Source organism: Bufo gargarizans, chromosome 3 (assembly GCF_014858855.1).
Source record: "Bufo gargarizans isolate SCDJY-AF-19 chromosome 3, ASM1485885v1, whole genome shotgun sequence".
In the NCBI taxonomy this organism is placed as follows: Eukaryota; Metazoa; Chordata; class Amphibia; order Anura; family Bufonidae; genus Bufo; species Bufo gargarizans.
The window spans coordinates 316,933,334-316,957,327 of record NC_058082.1 but is presented as its reverse complement, the minus strand read 5'-3'; the positions used below and the strand labels follow the sequence as shown (position 1 = coordinate 316,957,327).

The 23,994-nt window shown below is 46.2% G+C and overlaps 1 protein-coding gene across 2 annotated transcripts in view; it reads left to right on the top strand.

The window, feature by feature from the left end:
- The window catches only part of UTP11 (UTP11 small subunit processome component), a 44,679-nt gene that overhangs the window by 5,830 nt on the left and 14,855 nt on the right, over positions 1–23,994 (top strand). The window contains exons 1-3 of one of the 2 annotated variants that reach the window (XM_044287042.1): positions 15,121–15,222; positions 21,163–21,356; positions 21,434–21,495. In XM_044287042.1, coding sequence (XP_044142977.1) covers positions 21,294–21,356; positions 21,434–21,495 — 125 coding nt within the window. In that variant the 5' untranslated portion in view covers positions 15,121–15,222; positions 21,163–21,293. Of the gene's footprint in view, positions 1–15,120; positions 15,223–21,162; positions 21,357–21,433; positions 21,496–23,994 lie in introns of those variants that run through there. The other variant, XM_044287041.1, reaches the window with a different exon arrangement.

Here is a 23,994-nt window from a genome sequence, read left to right as displayed (position 1 = left end):
GACAAAATGTGCATAAAGCACAATGTAAATAGCACCATACTGATAAAGGCATGGCTACCAAGTAAAGCCTCATTCATACGTCAGTGATTGTGAGCCAAAACCAGGCCTGGAGCCTCCACAGACATAAGGGAAAGCTCTGCATCTGTAACGCTGTAACGTTATATTGCCCTTCCTCGTGAGATTTCCCTACCCTCGTCACTTCCGGTCGCACCGGACATGACGTGTGGATGTGTGCTGCGCAGGTGCACAACGACGGGGTAGGGAAATTTCACAGTGGGAGCCTCGCCAGCGGTTAGGGTAGGGAAAAATTATGGGCCAGTGCGCGGTGATCGGATGGATGTTCTCAGCTGGACACCGGCAGACACTGCGCATGCACCAGGAGCCTGACCAAGCGGTTAGGGAAGGGAAAAATTACGGACGGGCCAGTGCTTTTTCCCTACCCTAACCGTTGGTGAGGCTCCCAGCGCATCCGCAGTGTCGGCCGGTGTCCAGCTGAGAACATCCATCCGATCACCGCGCCTGCGCACTGGCCCATAATTTTTCCCTACCCTAACCGCTGGCGAGGCTCCCGGAACATGCGCACTCTGCTGTGAAATTTCCCTACCCCGTCGTTGTGCGCCTGCGCAGCACACCTCCTCACGTCATGTCCGCTGCGACCGGAAGTGACGAGGGTAGGGAAATCTCACGAGGTAGGGAAATATAACGTTACACCGCACCTGGTTTTAGCTTAAATTCACTTATAAAAATCACTGACCAAACACTTAGGTGTGAATGAGGCACAAGGTACAGGTACTTGAGAAGAAATTGGTGATGAAAGTCCCATGGCACATAAGCCTTGCCCTCAAATTGTCTACCCAAAGTATGTTCCCATATAGCGGACCCAGTATCTCAGTATAAGTCTTGTACCTCCATAAGGTGTACCTTGAAAATATTCAGTGCTGTCATAACCATTATAGTGATTGGGTTCCCAGCGGTGTCCGGCTATGCCGGGACGGAATACCGTACACAGATGTGAACATAGCCTAACACTGCAGCACCAATGAAAGACCTGTGCAGAGATAAAACAAATCTGTAATGTCTCTCTCAAGGGACCCCATAGCAGCGGCATTATTTTAAAGCCAGGGCGCTGTACATATGGAACACAGACTGTACTGTACAGCACTCCTGGAAGTTCAATAGAAGTGAATGGAGTGGTGTAGCACCGTTGCATTCTCATGGGGCAGTTTGGCGGCACTTTCTGACCCCCATTCTCATGATTTCTGAGAGTCCCAGTGATCAAACACAAATTCCATATCATGTGTATATGGCTGCGGAAGGGACATACAGATGTCACACAGCATGCTGTCCTCATTTTTTGCAGCCCCATTGAAATGAATGGATCGGCATCTGATACGCAAAAAAAGCTGATCGCATGCGGACAGAAAATACGTTGTGTGCCTTAGGCCTTAAAGGGTTTCTGTCACCAGAAATGCTTAAATTAAAACGGGTGATTATTCCTAGTTGCCCCCGTTACTCCATAAATGTAACTTTAATATGCAAATTAGCCTCTAGGAGCAGTGTGTGTGTGTGTGGGGGGGGTATGGGGCGTTGCTCCTGCTCCTAGAGGCTCCATTCTCCCACCTCTGTCACCTCCCTCCAAGTCCTGATGGACAGGACCAGGCAGTGTTTGCATCCTCCTGCCAGCCCTGAGCACATGGTAAATCTCGCGCCTGCGCCATGCTGTTCAGTATTCAGCGCAGGCATAGTGAAGGAAGGACGCTCACTGGCTGCCGACTCCTTACTGCACCTTTGCTGAATATTCAATGGCACGGACCAGGCGCAAGATTTACCATGCGCTCAGGGCTGGCAGGAGGATGCGAACGCAAGGCACCTCCTAGAGCATCCCTAAGCCTCACCCTGACTCCTAACCGTATGAGCGAACCCAGATGGTAGGACGGCTAATACACAGGAACCTCAGACCCTGAGTCGCCCTGATAATCCCTAGAATAGAGACAGGACTGAGATGACCTGTTCTTTCAAGACACAGAAGAATATGAGTCTCCACCGGCCTAGATGCAAGGAAAGGGAAAGACAGAGAATAGCCACTGGATTGGCAGGTAAGAGCCCAGAACAACAAGCACTTACCTGCGCAGCAACAACGACTGGAACCCATGCATCTGTACAGAGCCGCTCACTGACTTGTTGTTCCCCCTACAGGGAACCCTGGAACCCTCTCACCGAAGGCACAGACAAACAGGGGGATGACTAGCAGGACAAAGTCCAATCTAGCCTTCTTATTCTTAAAGGGTTATGAGTGGCTTGCACCGTGCAGTGAACCCTCTGTATTTACTTTCATGCAGTCTTCTCTTTATGGTAGATTTGGATATTGATACGCCTATATCCTGGAGTGTTGTTCACTCGGTTGGCTGTTGTGAAGGGGTTTCTATTCACCATGGTAATTGGCTTGTTTTACCTGCATGGAGAGCTCCTTTGACCGCATGTTTACTTCTCACCAAAATCTTCAAAATCCAAGCACCACGCTTCAAATCAACTCCAGGCCTTTTATGTGCTTAATTGAGAATGGAATAATGAAGGAATTGCCCACACCTGCCCATGAAACAGCCTTTGAGTCAATTGTCCAATTACTTTTGGTCCTTTTAAAAAATAGGGTGCCACATGTAAAAGAGCTGAAACTCCAAAACCCTTCATCCAATTTTAATGAAATGAAAGCTAAAAGTCTGGACTTCATGTCCATGTCCATTATATAACTATAACTTGAATATATTTTAGTAAACAGGTAAAAAAAAACTTAATTTGTGTCAGTGTCCAAATATATATAGTCCTAACTGTATTTCTACACATGCAGGCACTCTTTTATACACATACATCTACAGTCGTGGCTAAAAGTTTTGAGAATTACATAAATATTGGAAATTGGAAAAGTTGCTGCTTAAGTTTTTACAATAGCAATTTGCATATACTCCAGAATGTTATGAAGAGTGATCAGATGCATTGCATAGTCCTTCTTTGCCATGAAAATTAACTTAATCCCCAAAAAACTTTTCTACTGCATTTCATTGCTGTCATTAAAGGACCTGCTGAGATCATTTCCGTAATCGTCTTGTTAACTTAGGTGAGAATGTTGACGAGCACAAGGCTGGAGATCATTATGTCAGGCTGATTGGGTTAAAATGGCAGACTTGACCTGTTAAAAGGAGGGTGATGCTTGAAATCATTGTTCTTCCATTGTTAACCATGGTGACCTGCAAAGAAATGCGTGCAGCCATCATTGCGTTGCATAAAAATGGCTTCACAGGCAAGGATATTGTGGCTACTAAGATTGCACCTCAATCAACAATTTATAGGATCATCAAGAACTTCAAGGAAAGAGGTTCAATTCTTGTTAAGAAGGCTTCAGGGTGTCCAAGAAAGTCCAGCAAGCGTCAGGATCGTCTCCTAAAGAGGATTCAGCTGCGGGATCGGAGTGCCACCAGTGCAGAGCTTGCTCAGGAATGGCAGCAGGCAGGTGTGAGCGCATCTGCACGCACAGTGAGGCGAAGACTTTTGGAAGATAGCCTGGTGTCAAGAAGGGCATCAAAGAAGCCACTTCTCTCCAAAAAAACATCATTGATCTTCTGCAGAAAATATGGTGAATGGACTGCTGAGGACTGGGGCAAAGTCATTCTCCGATGAAGCCTCTTTCCGATTGTGGCATCAGGAAAAAGGCTTGTCCGGAGAAGAAAAGGTGAGCGCTACCATCAGTCCTGTGTCATGCCAACAGTAAAGCATCCTGAGACCATTCATGTGTGGGGTTGCTTCTCATCCAAGGGAGTGGGCTCACTCACAATTTTGCCCAAAAACACAGCCATAAATAAACCCTCCAACAGCAACTTCTTCCAACAATCCAACAACAGTTTGGTGAAGAACAATGCATTTTCCAGCACAATGCAGCACCGTGCCATAAGGCAAAAGTGATAACTAAGTGGCTCGGGGACCAAAACGTTGACATTTTGGGTCCATGGCCTGGAAACTCCCCAGATCTTAATCCCATTGAGAACTTGTGGTCAAACCTCAAGAGGCGGGTGGACAAACAAAAACCCACTAATTCTGACAAACTCCAAGAAGTGATTATGAAAAAATGGGTTGCTATCAGTCAGGAATTGGCCCAGAAGTTGATTGAGAGCATGCCCAGTCGAATTGCAGAGGTCCTGAAAAAGAAGGGCCAACACTGCAAATACTGACTCTTTGCAGAAATGTCATGTAATTGTCGATAAATGCCTTTGAAACATATGAAGTGCGTGTAATTATATTTCACTACATCACAGAAACAACTGAAACAAAGATCTAAAAGCAGTTTAGCAGCAAACTTTGTGAAAACTAATATTTGTGTCATTCTCAAAACTTTTGGCCACGACTGTACAGTGTACAGCATGTTGCTGAAATGTGATAAATGCCATGCCATAAATTTACATCATGGTACGGGAAGGGGTTAATGGTTTATCCTCAGGACAGCCCATCAATATCTGTTTGACACCCCACCGATCATCTGTTGTGCAGTAGCTTTTGTACCGGAGCTATAGCTCCATTCATTGCTTTGGGTACAGAGATAGTTGCTGGAGCAAAGAGAGCAGCGCCGCAGTAACCAGCTGCATCCTACTACACACAATGGATGGATCTGAAGAGGTTCTGTGTGTTGGACACCCACCAATTAGATATTGATAGCCTATCCTGAAGATAGCCCATCAATATAAAATAACTATAAAACTCCTTTAACCAGGTATCCTCTGAAGAAGAATATGGTACCAAATTTGCATGTTTGAAGAAGGGCAGGACAAGAAGTATGTCGGACAGCCAAATGCTTAGGGCAAGAACATTACAATATCCGAACATAATTGACAGCCCAGCTCACACTGTGATCATGAGGACAAGATGATAATCATAAAGGGACATCTTGATTATAGTCATGAAATAACAGCGTCTCTGCTCTGCACTGATCTTCAGGGAAGAATCCCCTCTTTTTGGTATAATTGTAAATATAGTACACCATGCTGAATTTCTAATTTCATGGTATTCTCCAGTTCAAGGTACAGGTCAATCATAACTTTAAGGCGGCCCGCATTAAGTGTAATAGTAGAAGTTACCTGAGGTATAGTGGTCACGTCCACATTTGTGGATATTGGGGTTGATCTTCACACTCAAATTTTTCCCATTATCTGTTGAATTTCTTGATTTGGAAATTATCAAAGGACCCTTCAATGATATTAATACCCGTACATATTTTACGATTGTAGCTACATTCAGTATAGTAGTGGATACTTTGCCTCATGGCCAAAGAATGTCCCATATGGACAATTTCGGAGGATCCACCGTAATTGTTCTCGTGACTCTGATTTCCACCAATAGGCAGCGCTCATTAGGAAGAGCTTTCTGGATAAGACCTCATTCACACATACGTGGATTTTCACGGACCACGGTCCATGAAAGCACGGCCTGCTGTCTTGCTGAGTGCATGAGCGCACGGTGTCATTGATTGCTATGACGCCGTGCGCTTCATGCTGCCGTCGCTGTACAGTAATACACTCGTATAGATCATAGGGCCGGGTTTTCACGGACTGTGGTCTGTGAAAATCCATGTATGTGTGAATGAGGCCTAAGGGTTACCTCAAAATGCCTTATGTTCAAGAGTCCAAATCCATCGCCAGAGTTTCAATGTAGATTTCTGAACACCTTCAATAAATCGCATAAAGAGATTAGGGGGATACTATGTAAATACTGGCCCATCCTACTTGAGGATCCAATCCTAAAGAATATGTTACCTGATACACCTGGGATTATATTCAGGAGATCTCAAATCCTGAAGGGCCTCCTGGCTCCTTCTGCATTGAGATCCACATGTAACTCATCCTCCCCACCTGCAGGGGGACCTATAGGATGCTATAAGTGCTGCAGTCCATGGTGCACCTGCTGTAATAGTATCTCAGATGGCATGGACACATTGGTTTCTACCGGGGAAATACTATTTGCTGTCATGTACATGTAATATCCAGTACACTGGCCACACTACTCATCCTATGAGAACCAGGCTGAATAAACAACATTATAATATCAGAAAGGGCCTGTTCACACATAGTGTGTCCCAACACTTTTCTCAGGTGCATAATAGCAATCCAGAGTGTCTAACTATTCTTGAACATATCCCGAATCAACTCCATCTAGATTTAAAAGACTGGTAAATAGAGAATACTTCTGGATATTTCAGCTAAATACATTGTTTCCTAGTGGTCTGAATGAAACTATTATACTAATCAAGTAATTTGAATGCTGCTAGATTTTTTTTTTTTTTTTTTTTTTTTAGGGGGGTGGGGGGGGGGGGGGGGGTAATATATGTATTATGAATTAACTTGGTGATCTTTTAGATTCACCTGCCTGTCATTGAATTTCCCTTGTGGAGGTATGTCCTTGTATGTCACTTTATGCACATTGCACTTTAGGTGATCATCCATTATATGGGTGTGCATTACAAACAGTGGCGTCGCCAGGGGGGGGCCAGAGGGGGCCACGGCCCCCCCAACATCATGCTGGGCCCCCCCATGTGCCCCCCCAACTAAAATGCGCCCCCCCCTGCTGCCAGCAGCATTCACTTGACTGATCCGAGTTCAGCTCAGCTCAGTCACAGTCTCTCTCTCACCTCACGCTGCTGGCAGCAGGGACGCAGGGAGCCGAAGCCTGAGGGAGGGACGGGGAGGAGCGTAATGTGATCTCAGAGTGGAAGCTGGCTTCTGCCAGCCCCACCCCTCCCCGCCCACCAACCAATCACCGACCAGAGCTGAGGGGGCAAGGCAAGCACAGTACACCAGCAGCTCTCTGAATCGAGTCGTCTGAGTCACACAAGTAAGTACAGGGAGTCAGAATAGAAAGGAATCGAATGAGTCACAAGTTAAAAGAATCTAAAGATCCGACTTAGTTTGTGACTCATTCGATTCATTGAGTTAAAAGAGCAGCGAGTCAGAGGGTAGAACAGGTTAGGCTACTTTCACACTTGCGCTTGATCGGATCCGTTCTGAACGGATCCGCTCATATTAATGCAGACGGAGGCTCCGTTCAGTACGGATCCGTCTGCATTAATAACTTAGAAAAAATTCCGTTCAGACTTTCAATGTAAAGTCAATGGGGGACGGATCCGCTTGAAGATTGAGCCATATGGTGACCTCTTCAAGCGGATCCGTTCCCATTGACTTACATTAGGCTACTTTCACACTAGCGTTCGTCGGTCCGCTCGTGAGCTCCGTTTGAAGGGGCTCACGAGCGGACCCGAACGCTTCCGTCCAGCCCTGATGCAGTCTGAATGGAGCGGATCCGCTCAGACTGCATCAGTCTGGCGGCGTTCAGCCTCCGCTCTGCTCGCCTCCGCACGGACAGGCGGACAGCTGAACGCTGCTTGCAGCGTTCGGGTGTCCGCCTGGCCGTGCGGAGGCGTGCGGATCCGTCCAGACTTACAATGTAAGTCAATGGGGACGGATCCGTTTGAAGATGCCACAATATGGCTCAATCTTCAAGCGGATCCGTCCCCCATTGATTTTACATTGAAAGTCTGGACGGATCCGTACGAGGCTATTTTCACACTTAGCTTTTATATGCTAAAATAATGCAGACGGATCCGTACTGAACGGAGCCTCCGTCTGCATTATTATGAACGGATCCGATCAGAACGGATCCGATCGAACGCTAGTGTGAAAGTAGCCTAAGTCTGAACGGATCCGCACGGCCAGGCGGACAGCTGAGCGCTGCAAGCAGCGTTCAGCTGTCCGCCTGTCCGTGCGGAGGCGAGCGGAGGCTGAACGCCGCCAGACTGATGCAGTCTGAGCGGATCCGCTCCATTCAGACTGCATCAGGGCTGGACGGAAGCGTTCGGGTCCGCTCGTGAGCTCCTTCAAACGGAACTCACGAGCGGACCGACGAACGCTAGTGTGAAAGTAGCCTTACACTGAGGCTGAGGCTGCTTTTGTTGCAGCAGTGATAAGATTAAGGGACAGGAGAAGTGACAGATGACACAAGAGTTTAGATTACAGGTTGAATTAAATTAACCGTTTAGAATCAAATTGGCTTCTCAGGAGATATATATGTTAAAGGCATCTCATTCAGTAGCTATATAACTAAGGGCCCTTTCACATTTGCGTTGTCCGGATCCGGCGTGTACTCCACTTGCCGGAGGTACACGCCGGATCCGGAAAAACGCAAGTGTACTGAAAGCATTTGAAGACGGATCCGTCTTCAAAATGCTTTCAGTGTTACTATGGCAGCCAGGACGCTATTAAAGTCCTGGTTGCCATAGTAGTAGTGGGGAGCGGGGGAGCGGTATACTTACAGTCCGTGCGGCTCCCGGGCGCTCCAGAATGACGTCAGAGCGCCCCATGCGCATGGATGATGTGTACATGCGATCACGTCATCCATGCGCCTGGGGCGCCCTGACGTCACTCTGGAGCGCCCCGGGAGCCGCACGGACGGTAAGTATGCCGCTCCCCGCTGCACTTTACCATGGCTGCCAGGACTTTAGCGTCCCGGCAGCCATGGTAAGCATTCAGAAAAAGCTAAACGTCGTATCCGGCAATGCGCCGAAACGACGTTTAGCTTAAGGCCGGATCCGGATCAATGCCTTTCAATGGGCATTCATTCCGGATCCGGCCTTGCGGCAAGTGTTCAGGATTTTTGGCCGGAGCAAAAAGTACTGCATGCTGCGGTATTTTCTCCAGCCAAAAAACGTTCCGTTCCGGAACTGAAGACATCCTGATGCATCCTGAACGGATTTCTCTCCATTCAGAATGCATGGGTATAATCCTGATCAGGATTCTTCCGGCATAGAGCCCCGACGACGGAACTCTATGCCGGATCCGGACAACGCGGGTGTGAAAGAGCCCTAAGGGTGGGTTCACATCACCTTTATGGATTGTACTGTCAGTGTCAGACTGTTGTCACTGTGGGTAACAATGCACAACAGACAACAATTCACATTGTACACCACAGTGACAGCTTCTGACTCCTGTCTGACTCCTGAGTCCTCCTGTCCGGCGTCAGCCTCAGCTTCCCTTTACTATAATAAATCACTCAATACTAGTAATCAGAGTTCAGAGAGAGCTGAAGAAGACGAGCCGACTGCACTGAGTCAGCAGCGCAGCAAGTAGTGAGTGAATCGAATGTATCAAGCATCTGCGCATGCGCACCGGCACCTAGAGTCTTCGGTTCACTTGCGAGTCAGCTCAGCAGTCTGACTCACCAAGTGAACCGAATATCCGATTCATGAATTGGTTCATTTGAATGAGCTGATTCAAATGAACCGATTCACCTAAAAGATCCGAACTTCCCATCACTAAGCGGCGGTGCAGGGGAGGGAGAGGCGTGTCCCTTCCCCTTGCTCTGATAGGCTGCAGGCACTAGACCGGCAGCCTATCAGAGGCCGGCGCAGGCGCGCGATGACGTCATCACGCCGCCTGAGCCATACAGCGTGGGACACAGGCCAGAAGAGGCCTGCATCGCATCGCTGACACTGAGGTAAGTATAATTATTTATTTATTTTTTACAATAGTGATACTTGGGGGGGGGGGGGACTTACCTAATAATGGCACATGATGGGGGGGCTTACTTAATAATGGCACATTGGGGGGGACTTACTTAATAATGGCACATGAAGGGGGGGGGTACTTACTTAATAATGGCACATGATGGGGGGGCCTTAATACTGGCACATGATGGGGGGGCTTAATACTGGCACATGATGGGGGGGACCTAATACTGGCACATGATGGGGGGACCTAATACTGGCACATGATGGGGGGCTTATTACTGGCACATGATGGGGGGCTTATTACTGGCACGTAATGTGGGTCTTATTACTGGTACGTGGAGTCATCTACGGGGGCACTAAGAAGGGGTAATTTATACTTGCAAAATTATGGGGGACATTGAGGGCATCTACTGGGGCATTTTATACTGGTACATTATGGGGGCACTAGGAGGAAGGGGGAGAGGAGCACTATGGGGCATTTACTGGGGGCACTATATAGGGGTATTTTATACTGGCACATTATGGGGGACATTAGCTCAACTGGGGGCATAAGGGGGTATTTTTTGCATTGTCACATTATAAGGAGAATTATTACTACCGGGGGGCATTATGGTGGGCGTTATTACTCCCCCATGGTATGACCCCTAGTAGCAGCACCAGCCTCTCCCTGCTCTGCTATTCCTCTGCCTCTTCTCCAAATCCTTATTATGAAATCTTTCTCATTAGGATAAAACACATCAGCTCCGCCGAGCCCCCGGCCAAAGTGTGGAAGTGGCGTCCGAGACCCCCAAGGGCCAAGCCAAGTAACTGTAAGTCTTCATGTCAAATATGTTTGTTATACACATATAGCCTACACTGTGCCCCACAATATACAGTATACCGCCACGCTGTGCCCCACAATATATAGTATACCGGTACACTGTGCAGTCTGTTCTATAAGCACCCTTGTTCTGTGGCGGTGGACAGAAATTAATCTGGAAGCGCCCCTTCCGAGACCAGGCTCTGGATCCGCCGCTGGTCTGGGCCGCTCCCAGGAGTGTACATTTCTTCTAAACTGTAATCCGTATGCTCTGACCTGCAGAAATCAGCACTCGCTCGATAAGAACTAACACGCAGTACCTGTAGGCTGTAGCCTGGCCCTGTTTCCGAAGCTAGCCGAGTGGTGTAAGGTTAAGGTACTAGTAGAGATGAGCGGCCGCTTAATCCTGATTTAAAGTTAAAGTTACTGCAGGATATGGATTACGGTTTAGAAATGTCAAATGTACACTCCTGTGAGTGGCGGGGAGGGGGATCTGTGGATGACACTGTTATAGGAAGGGGGATCTGTGGATGACACTGTTATAGGGAGGGGGATCTGTGGATGACACTGTTATAGGAAGGGGGATCTGTGGATGACACTGTTATAGGAAGGGGGATCTGTGGATGACACTGTTATAGGAAGGGGGATCTGTGGATGACACTGTTATAGGGAGGGGGATCTGTGGATGACACTGTTATAGGAAGGGGGATCTGTGGATGACACTGTTATAGGAAGGGGGATCTGTGGATGACACTGTTATAGGAAGGGGGATCTGTGGATGACACTGTTATAGGGAGGGGGATCTGTGGATGACACTGTTATAGGAAGGGGGATCTGTGGATGACACTGTTATAGGAAGGGGGATCTGTGGATGACACTGTTATAGGGAGGGGGATCTGTGGATGACACTGTTATAGGAAGGGGGATCTGTGGATGACACTGTTATAGGGAGGGGGATCTGTGGATGACACTGTTAAAAGGAGGGGGATCTGTGGATGACACTGTTAAAAGGAGGGGGATCTGTGGATGACACTGTTAAAAGGAGGGGGATCTGTGGATGACACTGTTAAAAGGAGGGGGATCTGTGGATGACACTGTTATGGAGGGGGAAATGGGGATGACACTGTCATGGGGTGGATCTGTGGATGACACATATAGCATAAGATGCTATACATTACACGGTATGTGGCATCCACAGATCCCCCCCCATAGCAGTGTCATCCACAGACAGCTGGACTTTTCTTCCCTGTTGCGGTTTTAGGTATTGGGTAAAGTATCGCAGCATTTCTAAGTGTACTTGTGTAAATGTATCGTTGTTATAGCTGCCCCCCCTACTTTTGTCCTGGCCCCCAGTGTGCCCCCCCAAAATTTGAAAGCTAGAGACGCCACTGATTACAAATGTTTACACATTAGTAGTGTTCCACTGTTTCTAGATGTATTATTGTAGAGAATGTATTTATGCGCAGATGTACAGGTATATTTGTGGATATCTGGATCCACACAAATTATATATTTGCATTTATATGAACCAACATCAACATGAATTATGGTATATAAAAGTATGGTCTGATTATGTTTTTACTATTTTGGATCATGCTTTTTCTCTATTTTTTTCCCCAATGTATTTGAGTCCACTCCTTGTATTATGAAATGTCTTTATATTTTGTTCTGTTTCAATCCATTTGAGTCGACTCTATGTATTCTGGAAGTCTTTACATTTTGATTGCCCTGATTACCGTCTGTTGTGGTTAGCCATATTTAACACGTAGAGGACACTCAACGTACATGTACGCCGCTGGTGGACGTGACTTAAGGACCAGCGCCGTACATAGCCGGCCTCTGATTTGCAGGAGCTGTTATTGACAACCGGGCCCCAGTTGCATACACCGGCATCGGTGAAAACACAGATTCCGGCATATTAACCCCTTGTATGCTGCGTTTAAAGCTGACCGCGGCATGCAGAGGGTTGTGGAGGGTACGGGTGCCCTCTACATCTCCATCGGGTCCCTGCGCTGCAGTGGCGGGGACCTGATGGCAGAGAAGGCAAGCCCGAGGCCTTCCATAGGCATTGGGGCTTGTGTTCTATGGAAGCCTGTGAGATCGAGCCTTTAGGCTAGGTGGCAGAGGGGATCAGACCCCAGAAGTTGTTGAAGTCCCAGAGTGGAGCAAAAGTAAAAAGTAAAAAAAGTTAATAAAAGTGTTTTTCATAATTGAAAAAAATAAAGTTTCGCGTAAAAGAAAAAAAATCCCAACATAAAACACATAAAATTGTAAAAAAAAAAAAAAAAAAACATATTGGGTATTGCCGCGTCCGTAACGACCGGCTCTATAAAAATTCCATTAATTAAAATTAAATAAAAACTGTGCTAAAACAATCATTTGTTTGTCAACTTACATCGCAAAAAGTGCAACACCAAGGCGTATGCCCCCCAAAATAGTACCAACCAAACCGTCACCTCCTCCCGCAAAAAATAAGCCCCTATATAAAACAATCGTGCAAAAAATTAAAAAAACTACGGCTCTCAAAATATGGAGACACTGAAACATGATTTTTCAAAATGTTTTTATTGTGTTAAAAGTGAAAAAAAGTTGATATTAGGTATTGCCACGTCCGTAACAATCTGGTCTATTAAAATATCACATGATCCAGATCTAACCCCTCAGGTGAACACCGTAAAAAAAAAAAAAAAATGTCATTTTTGGTCACCTTACATCACAAAAGAGTGTAATACCAAGCGATCAAAAAGTCATATGCACCCTAAAATACTACCCAATAAACTGTCATCTTATCCCGCAAAAAATGAGACCCTACCTAAGACAATTGGCTTTTAGAATATGGAGATACTAAAAATCTTTTTATTTTAAAAAATGCTTTATTATGTAAAACTGAAACAAACAACCAAAAAAAGTAGTCATATATGGTATTGTCGCGTCTGTAACAACCTGCTCTATAAAAATAGCTCATGATCTAACCTATCAGATGAACACTGTAAATAACAAAAATTAAAAACGACACCAAAACAGCTATTTTTTACCTTGCCTCACAAAAAGTGTAATATAGAGCAACCAAAAATCATATGTACCCTAAAATAGTACCAACAAAACTGCCATCTTATCCTGTAGTTTCAAAAATGGGGTAACTTTTTGTAGTTTCTACTCTAGGGGTGCATCAGGGGGTCTTCAAATGTGACATGGCAACTTAAAATTATCCCAGTGAAATGTGCCCTACAAAAGCCATATGACGTTCCTTTCCTTCTCCGCTCTGCCGTGTGCCCGTACAGCAGTTTACGATCATAAGTGGGGTGTTTCTGTAAACTACAGAATCAGGGTAATAAATATTACATTTTGTTTGGCTGTTAACCCTTGCTTTGTTACCGGGAAAAAATGGATTAAAATGGAAAATCTGCCAAAAAAGTGAAATTCTGAAATGTATTCTACATTTTCCTTTAATTCTTGTGGAACACCTAAAGGGTTAACAAAGTTTGTAAAATCAATTTTGAATACCTTGAGGGGTGTAGTTTCCAAAATGAGGTCACTTTTTTGAGTTTCTACTCTAGGAGTGCATCAGGGGGTCTTCAAATATGACATGGCAACTTAAAATTATCCCAGTGAAATCTGCCTTCCAAAAACCACATGGCGTTTCTTTTCTTTCTGCGTCCTGCCATGTGCCCATACAGCAGTTTACAACCACATATGGGGTGTTTCTGTAAACTACAGAATCATAATAAATTATGAGTTTTATGTGGCTGTTAACTCTTGCTTTGTTACTGGAAAACACTGATTAAAATGGAAAATCTGTCAAAAAAATTTAATTTGGAAATTTCATCTCCATTTTCCTTTAATTCTTGTGGAACACCTAAAGGGTTAACAAAGTTAATCAGTTTTGAATACCTTGAGGGGTGTAGTTTCTAAAATGGGGTAATTTATAGGTGGTTTCTATTATGTAAGCCCCACAAAGTGGCTTCAGACCTGAACTGGTCCTTTAAAAGTTGGTTTCGAAAATTTTCTGAAAAATTTCAAGGTTTGCTTCTAAACTTCTAAGCCTTCTCTAACGTCCCCAAAAAATAAAATGGCATTCACAAAATAATCCAAACATAAAGTAGACATATTGGAAATGTAAAGTAATAGCTATTATATGAGGTATCACAATCTGTTTTAAAAGCAGAGAAATTAAAATTTGGAAAGTTGCGAATTTTTCCAATTGTTTTGTAAATTTGGTATTTTTTTAAAATAAAAATGAAAAATATTGACTGAAATTTACCACTATCATAAAGTACAATGTGTCACGAGAAAACTGTTTCAGAAGGGCTTGCATAAGTAAAAGCGTTCCAAAGTTATTACCACATAAAGTGACACATGTCAAATTTCCATAAAACGCCTGGTACTTAAGGTGAAAAATGGCAGGGTCCTGAAGGGGTTAAATGTATATATTTTCTTCTGACCTTACAGCCTGATGAAGGTGGCAGCCGGCCACTGAAACGCATACCTCAGGGATGGCCAACCTGAGGCTCTCCAGCTGTTGCAAAACTACAACTCCCAGCATGCCGAGGCTACCTACAGCTATCAGCCTACAGAAGGCATGGTGGGAGTTGTAGTTTTACAACAGCTGGAGAGCCTCAGGTTGGCCATGCCTGGCATACCTAGCCTTTTACTTATAGTGTTTTAGGTATGTTTTTTTAATAAATAATGTTATAGATAGCAGAGCAGCACACTTTTGCTTTTCTTTTTCTGCTCCTTGTTGAGCGAACGTGTTCCTATGTGTATTCCAGACTCCATCTGGAGGATCCCGGCGAACAAGCGCAGCAGCCTGATCTATCCTCTGTACAGGCGAGACCATGCTATTTCCTAGTGTTGTGCCTGGATTTGCACAACATTATTCAGCAAGGTATTCTCACCTTGAGTCCTTATCTGTGAACCCTAAGGTATTTCACAAGGGTGCACCCCCTATTGTTTTTGATTTTAATACTGGGTGGCATCTCTCCTCGCTGTGATACATCATGAAAAAGTTAGACAAGAGGGATAAGACCAGAACTTAAGAATTTCAGAGCCTCATACAGGCAAAAACAAGACCTCATATGGCTATGTGAATAAAAACAAATAATGATAAAAAAGTTATGGCTCCGGGAAGGCAGCGAATAATAAAAACTAAGACGAAAAAAAATAAACAAAACGGAAGGAGGATTAAATAGTATTACTATTTAGTAGCTTTTAGGGCACAGAAAACTTGCTGTCTGCCATACAAAAGGTTAGGAGTTTGATTCCTAGCAGAGACCTGAAAAATAATCTAAGTGAAAGTCATGGCACTTTCACTTTCCAGCTATTCTTTAATGGTAAGTTAAATTTTTCAGCAAAGTTAATGTGACTAAAAGAAATAATGGAGCAAAAACTGTTACAATAAATACCTTTTTGTAACATACTTACTAATAAATGTTGCAAAACAGTAACCCATGCAATATAGCGAACACGTTATATACTGTATAATAATCAGCAAACATTGTAAATAAAACATGGCGCACTTTGTCCCCTTCATTATGAATTTAATATTATGCCTCTATAAACAATAATACTATTTAGTGTATAGTGTAGTGGTAAACTTGGTACCTGCCATGCAGAAGGTCTGGGGTTCAATTCCCAACAAGACAGCTAGAATATTAACTTACTACCTCATACTGGTACCACTGACCTATGATTGTTGTGTCTATCTGACGAGGGAACCGGAACGGTCTCGAAATGCGTTATATGAGGAATAAAATGTACATCCACATTTTACATCAGCAGCTCATGCTCCCCGCGGTCCCACTCTCCTAAGTGGGCATAGGCGCCACTCCACTCACCCTTCTGTCTCTCTGGACCCACAGGCCTTCTTCTGCCTCCCAGCTCTGTGTCTTTCCCTTGCAGACTGCTTTCTGCTGGCAAAACCTCTCCTTCTCAGCCCATAGGACATGCACAACTCTTAAAGGGCTAAAGTGTGGACGTTCTAGTTCACACCAACAACAGGCTTGTTATTTGTGGGTATTTAAGGTGCCTTCATCCATTTGGAGGGTGCCTGTGCAATACACTGTGAAAGTGTGCTATATCTCATTGTCTGACTGTGTACTGACCTCTGCTTGTTTTCTGGATTCAGACCCTCCAATGCCTGACCTGCCTTGTGCCTGACTTCCATATTGACCCTTTGTTGTCTGCCTGAACCTCGGGCTGTCCCTGACTACGATCTTTTTTTTTAAACTGTAGATTTTTATTAGTACAATTGTCTATATTTTCAATAATACAGAAACGAGAACAAAAATGGTACATTAAAGCATGAGCAGTGCCACCCAGAGGACCTCTGGGATGGGAAGAAATACAAAATCAGCCTATACAGCAGTACAAATCCTATATCTATGACCAAAAACTCAATACAAACACCCATGACAAAGGACAAGACAACCAACGAAACACAAGGGAAGGGAACACATAAGGGAAAGGAAGGGGGAGTAAGAGTAAGGCCTCATGCACACGACAGTATTTTTTCACGGTCCGCAAAACGGGGTTCCGTTGTTCCGTGATCCGTGTCCGTTTTTTCTTCCGTGTGTTTTTTGGAGGATCACCAGACATGAAGGAAAGTAAAAAAAAAAGTTGTTTTGGTGTCCGCCTGGCCGTGCGAAGCCAAACGGATCCATCCTGACTTACAATGCAAGTCAATGGGGACGGATCCGTTTGACGTTGACACAATGGGGACGCTTCAAGTTAGAATATACTAAGAACTGTGGACATGACTGCCCTCTGCTGCCTGGCAGCATCCGATCTCTTACAGGGGGCTGTGATCCGCACAATTAACCCCTCAGGTGCCGCACCTGAGGGGTTAATTGTGCATATCATAGCCCCGTGTAAGAGATCAGGTGCTGCCAGGCAGCAGGGGGCAGACACCCCTCCCTCCCCAGTTTTAAATTCATTGGTGGCCAGTGCGGCCCCCCCGGCCCCTCCTCCCCTGTATTAAATTCATTGGTGGCCAGTGCGGCCTCCCCTCTCCCCCCCATCATTGGTGGCAGCGGAGAGTTCCGATCGGATTCCCAGTTTAATCGCTAGGGCTCCGATCGATAACCATGGCAACCAGGACGCTACTGCAGTTCTGGCTGCCATGGTTACTTAGCAATTTTAGAAGCATTATACTTACCTGCACTGTCTGTGACCGGCCGGGAGCTCCTCCTACTGGTAAGTGAAAGGTCTGTGCGGCGCATTGCTTATAGCACAGACCTGTCACTTACCAGTAGGAGGAGCGCCCGGCCGGTCACAGACAGCGCAGGTAAGTATAATGCTTCTAAAATTGCTAAGTAACATGGCAGCCAGAACTGCAGTAGCGTCCTGGTTGCCATGGTTACCGATCGGAGCCCCAGCGATTAAACTGCCACCAATGATGGGGGGGGGGCCTCACTGGCCACCAATGAATTTAATACAGGGAAGGGGAGCCGCACTGGCCACCAATGAATTTCATACAGGGGAGGGGGGGCCGCACTGGCCACCAATGAATTAAAAACTGGGGAGGAAGGGAGGAGGGGCCGCACTGGCCACCAATGAATTAAAAACTGGGGAGGTGGGGAGGGAGAGGGGTCTTCCCCCTGCTGCCTGGCAGCACCTGATCTCTTACAGGGGGCTATGGTATCAGGTCTCTGCTAGGAATCAAACTCCTAACCTTTTGTATGGCAGGCAGCAAGTTTTCTGTGCCCTAAAAGCTACTAAACAGTAATACTATTTAATCCTCCTTCCGTTTTGTTTATTTTTTTTCTGCGCTGTCTGTGACCGGCCGGGCGCTCCTCCTACTGGTAAGTGACAGGTCTGTGCTATAAGCAATGCGCCGCACAGACCTTTCACTTACCAGTAGGAGGAGCTCCTGGCCGGTCACAGACAGCGCAGGTAAGTATAATGCTTCTAAAATTGCTAAGTAACCATGGCAGCCAGAACTGCAGTAGCGTCCTGGTTGCCATGGTTATCGATCGGAGCCCTAGCGATTAAACTGGGAATCCGATCGGAACTCTCCGCTGCCACCAATGATGGGGGGGAGAGGGGAGGCCGCACTGGCCACCAATGAATTTAATACAGGGGAGGGGGGGCCGCACTGGCCACCAATGAATTTAAAACTGGGGAGGGAGGGGGGTCTGCCCCCTGCTGCCTGGCAGCACCTGATCTCTTACACGGGGCTATGATATGCACAATTAACCCCTCAGGTGCGGCACCTGAGGGGTTAATTGTGCATATCATAGCCCCGTGTAAGAGATCAGGTGCTGCCAGGCAGCAGGGGGCAGTCATGTCCACAGTTCTTAGTATATTCTAACTTGAAGCGTCCCCATCACCATGGGAACGCCTCTGTGTTAGAATATACTGTCGGATCTGAGTTTTCACGATGTAACTCAAATCCGATGGTATATTCTAACATAGAGGCGTTCCCATGGTGATGGGGATGCTTCAAGTTAAAATATACCATCGGATTGGAGAAAACTCCGATAGTGACTCCTGACTTTACATTGAAAGTCAATAGGGGACGGATCCGTTTGCAATTGCACCATATTGTGTCAACGTCAAACGGATCCGTCCCCATTGACTTGCATTGTAAGTCAGGACGGATCCGTTTGGCTCCACACGGCCAGGCGGACACCAAAACAACATTTTTTTTAACTTTCCTTCATGTGTGATGATCCTCCAAAAATCACGGAAGACACACGGAAGAAAAAACAGACACGGATCACGGAACAACGGAACCCCGTTTTGCGGACCGTGAAAAAATACTGTCGTGTGCATGAGGCCTTATTGAGGGACACTGGCGTAAATGAAGCCATAAATCTTCAGCAGCTCTTAGCTGTCGTAGATTTTTGTTTAGGCAGACTGCAGAAGGATACGCTGAATTTATGATGAGGTGTGCGCATTCTCCTTAGGGTATCCAGCAGCTCTCCTGGCCAGCTGATCACCAGATCTCTCCTCATCAAGAATGTCTGGACTGGATGAGGGGATGGATCTCCTGTGCAGAGCAGCCAATAACCACCTTGGCTGAACTAAAAATACAGAAATTGGTTGGCAGCTCAGTATTAATCTGGTGCACTCGCAATTCTCATAAACTCTTTACCTTCTTCTCTAATTGTACTTGTCTTCTCCATCCAACCCAGTCAGCCAAGCTGCACCACCTGACCGCCCATAAATAGTGCCTGCTAGCTATGTCCACAAAAGTGCATGCCAGGGGCTCCCAGGTTTCCGTATGCAGTGCCAGCTAGTCTACCACCATACGTCATGCTAGCCAGAGTGCCCCCATACACAGCCAGCTAATGGCCCTATACACAGTACCACAGAGGGGACACTCTCCAGCCTGCAGGATTTGTTAGGGCACTTGTTGTCAGGCACTGCCTGGATCTATTGATGGTGATCTCTGTCTCTCATGGTAGAATTAGGGTTGCCTCCCAGCCAGTATCTCACCAACAAGGCCGGCATTTTAGTGGCAATATACCATTTGATCGTGCTGTAGGGAACACTCACTGCTGAATGGAGGACAGAGAAAGGGGCACTAATGGGGGGCATTATTCTTATGGGGGCACTAATGGGTGGCATTATTCTTACTGGGGCGCACTAATGGGGCATTATTCTTACTGGGAGGCACTAATGGGGACATTATTCTTACTGGGGCGCACTAATAGGGCATTATTCGTACTGGGGGGCAGTTATGGGGGGCATTATTCTTACTGGGGGCACTAATGGGGGCATTATTCTTACTGGGGGACACTAATGGGGGCATTATTCTTACTGCCGGCACTAGAGGGGGCATTATTCTTACTGGGGGCACTAATAGGGGCATTAATCTTACTGGGGGGGGCACTAATTGGGGAATTATTCTTACTGGGAGGCACTAATGGGGGCATTATTCTTACTGGGGGAATTGATGGGGACATTATTCTTACTGGGAGGTACTAATGGGGGCATTACTCTTATTGGGGGCACTAATGGGGGGGGCATTTATTCTGGGGAGCGCTAATGGGGGCATTAATATTATTAGGGGGCACTAATGGGGTAATTATTAATTCTGGGGGGCACTAATGGGGCATTACTATTACTGGGGGCACTAATGGAGGCATTATTAATTCCCTGTGTTAAGCCACGCCCCAACCACACCCCCTTTGGGTTTTGGCTTAACTTGGCCATATGTTGGGAAAGGTGGTAACTAGAGATGAGCGAATTTAAGGTTATGAAATTAGTTCACGCTTCGTTTCCAGGTAAAAGGTAAATTGCGTTATGGATTCCGTTACTATGGACCATAATGCAATTCTGTGACGGAATACATGCCTCCCCTGCATAATGGAAACGGGACGGCTTTGCAGCCCATAGACTTCTATTATGACGAAATAAATAACGGCATGCCTCTAAAAGCATTCCATTATGAATTCCGTCATAGAATTGCGTTATGGTCCATAACGCAATTCACCTTTTACCAGTAAACGAAGTGTGAACGAATTTCAAAATGTGAAATTCGCTCATCTCTAGTGGCAACCCTGGGCAGATTAGAAAAGGGTGTTGTGTGCGCCATGCCTAATGTCTCTCTGAATGGTATTCTCCAAGTTGTCTTACGATAAGCGCCCAGGAATGAGGGACAATTCCCATTCCCATCAGCAGAGCTGGTTTCAACTCATCCATTACTCCCCCTGCAGAAATTCCAATAGTACATTCCAATGAGGGAAATGCTAGTTATGCTACTAAATAAGTATATTTTACTGTGAAGACCTGAATGGAGAGAGGTCAGAAAACTCGCCTACAGCCGCTAGCGCCACCTGTTGGCACTTCACTATAACTACAGAGACTCTGTACTTTGTAGGCAGCCGTGAAACGCAACGCGAGACGTATGACCGGAAGTAACTAATGAACGTCACACTAAACGCCGGAAGTGCAGACGCAAGCGTGGCTCTCCTGTTGACTGTGGATTAGCTGTGAAATCCCGAAGTGAAAATGGCTGCAGCTTTTAGGAAAGCGTTGAAGTCCCGGCAAAAGGACCATAAGGAGAGGTCACAGGTGAGGCAGCGCTGTTATTGGCCTATCTAGTGACACGTGGTAGGCCAGAACATAATAACGTGTCTCTTTTTGTCTAGCCGGGCTTCCGTAAAAACCTAGGGGTTCTGGAGAAGAAGAAGGACTACAAGCTCAGAGCAGAGTGAGTATTCCAGACTCCTATGTGATGTCATTATAGAGAGCTGTACATTACTGGCTTTGTTGCTCATGGCAACCCATCACAGCACAGCGTGCATTTCTTAACAGCAGGAAATGAAAGGTGTGCTATGATTGGTTGTTATGGGCAACAAAGACAGTTTTCTGTTAGGGCACTTTCACACTAGCGTTATTCTTTTCCTGTATTGAGTTCCGTCCTAGGGGGCTCTATACTGGAAAAGAACTGATCAGTTATCCTAATGCATTCTGAATGGAGAGCAATCCGTTCAGGAAGCATCAGTTCAGTCCCTCTTACGTTTTTTGGCTGGAGAAAATACCGCAGCATGCTGCTGCCAAAAATCCTGGCATTAATTTCCATTGAAATGTATTAAGTGTTCTGGCAAAACGGATCCGGTTTTTCTTTAAAAATGCGCAGACCTTTAACCACCTCCCGACCGCCTAACGCAGATATGCGTCCGGGAGGTGGTTGCTTTACTCCTCCTGGACGCATATACGTGTCATCTCGCGAGACGCGAGATTTCCTGTGAACGCGCGCACACAGGCGCGTGCGCTCACAGGAACGGAAGGTAAGCGAGTGGATCTCCAGCCTGCCAGCGGCGATCGCTCGCTGGCAGGCTGGAGATCCGAATTTTTTAACCCCTAACAGGTATATTAGACGCTGTTTTCATAACAGCGTCTAATATACCTCCTACCTGGTCCTCTGGTGGTCCCTTTTGTTAGGATCGACCACCAGAGGACACAGGTAGGTCAGTAAAGTCGCACCAAACACTACACTACACTACACCCCCCCCGTCACTTATTAACCCTTTATGAACCCATGATCACCCCATATAAACTCCCTGATCACCCCCCTGTCATTGATCACCCCCCTGTCATTGATCACCCCCCTGTCAGGCTCCGTTCAGACGTCCGTATGATTTTTACGGATCCACGGATACATTGATCGGATCCGCAAAACGCATACGGACGTCTGAATGGAGCCTTACAGGGGGGTGATCAATGACAGGCGGGTGATCACCCATATACACTCCCTGATCACCCCCTGTCATTAAACACTCCCCTGTAAGGCTCCATTCAGACGTCCGCATGATTTTTACGGATCCATGGATACATGGATCGGATCCGCAAAACACATGCGGACGTCTGAATGGAGCCTTACAGGGGGGTGATCAATGACAGGCGGGTGATCACCCATATACACTCCCTGATCACCCCCCTGTCATTGATCACCCCCCTGTAAGGCTCCATTCAGACGTCCGCATGTGTTTTGTGGATCCGATCCATGTATCCATGGATCCGTAAAAATCATGCGGACATCTGAATGGAGCCTTACGGGGGGGGGGGGTGATCAGTGACAGGGGGGTGATCACCCTGATCACCCCCTGTCATTGATCACCCCCCTGTAAGGCTCCATTCAGACGTCCGCATGTGTTTTGTGGATCCGATCCATGTATCCATGGATCCGTCAAAATCATGCAGACGTCTGAATGGAGCCTTACAGGGGGGGTGATCAGTGACAGGAGGGTGATCACCCCCTGTCATTGATCACCCCCCTGTAAGGCTCCATTCAGACGTCCGCATGTGTTTTGTGGATCCGATCCATGTATCCATGGATCCGTAAAAATCATGCGGACGTCTGAATGGAGCCTTACAGGGGGGGGGTGATCAGTGACAGGGGGGTGATCACCCTGATCACCCCCCTGTAAGGCTCCATTCAGACGTCCGCATGTGTTTTGCGGATCCGATCCATGGATCCGTAAAAATTATACGGGCGTCTGAATGGAGCCTTACCAGGGGGGTGATCAATGACAGGGGGGTGATCAGGGAGTCTATATGGGTGATCACCCCCCTGTCATTGATCACCCCCCTGTCATTGATCACCCCCCCTGTAAGGCTCCATTCAGACATTTTTTTGGCCCAAGTTAGCGGAAATTTTTTGTTTTTGTTTTTTTCTTACTAAGTCTCATATTCCTCTAACTTGTGTCAAAAAATAAAATCTCACATGAACTCGCCATACCCCTCACGGAATCCAAATGCGTAAACATTTTTAGACATTTATATTCCAGACTTCTTCTCACGCTTTAGGGCCCCTAAAAAGCCAGGGCAGTATAAATACCCCACATGTGACCCCATTTCGGAAAGAAGACACCCCAAGGTATTCCGTGAGGGGCATATTGAGTCCATGAAAGATTGAAATTTTTGTCCTAAGTTAGCGGAAAGTGAGACTTTGTGAGAAAAAAACAAAAAAAATCAATATCCGCTAACTTATGCAAAAAAAAAAAAAATTTCTAGGAACTCGCCAGGCCCCTCATTGAATACCTTGGGGTGTCTTCTTTCCAAAGTGGGGTCACATGTGGGGTATTTATACTGCCCTGGCTTTTTAGGGGCCCGAAAGTGTGAGAAGAAGTCTGGGATCCAAATGTCTAAAAATGCCCTCCTAAAAGGAATTTGGGCCCCTTTGCGCATCTAGGCTGCAAAAAAGTGT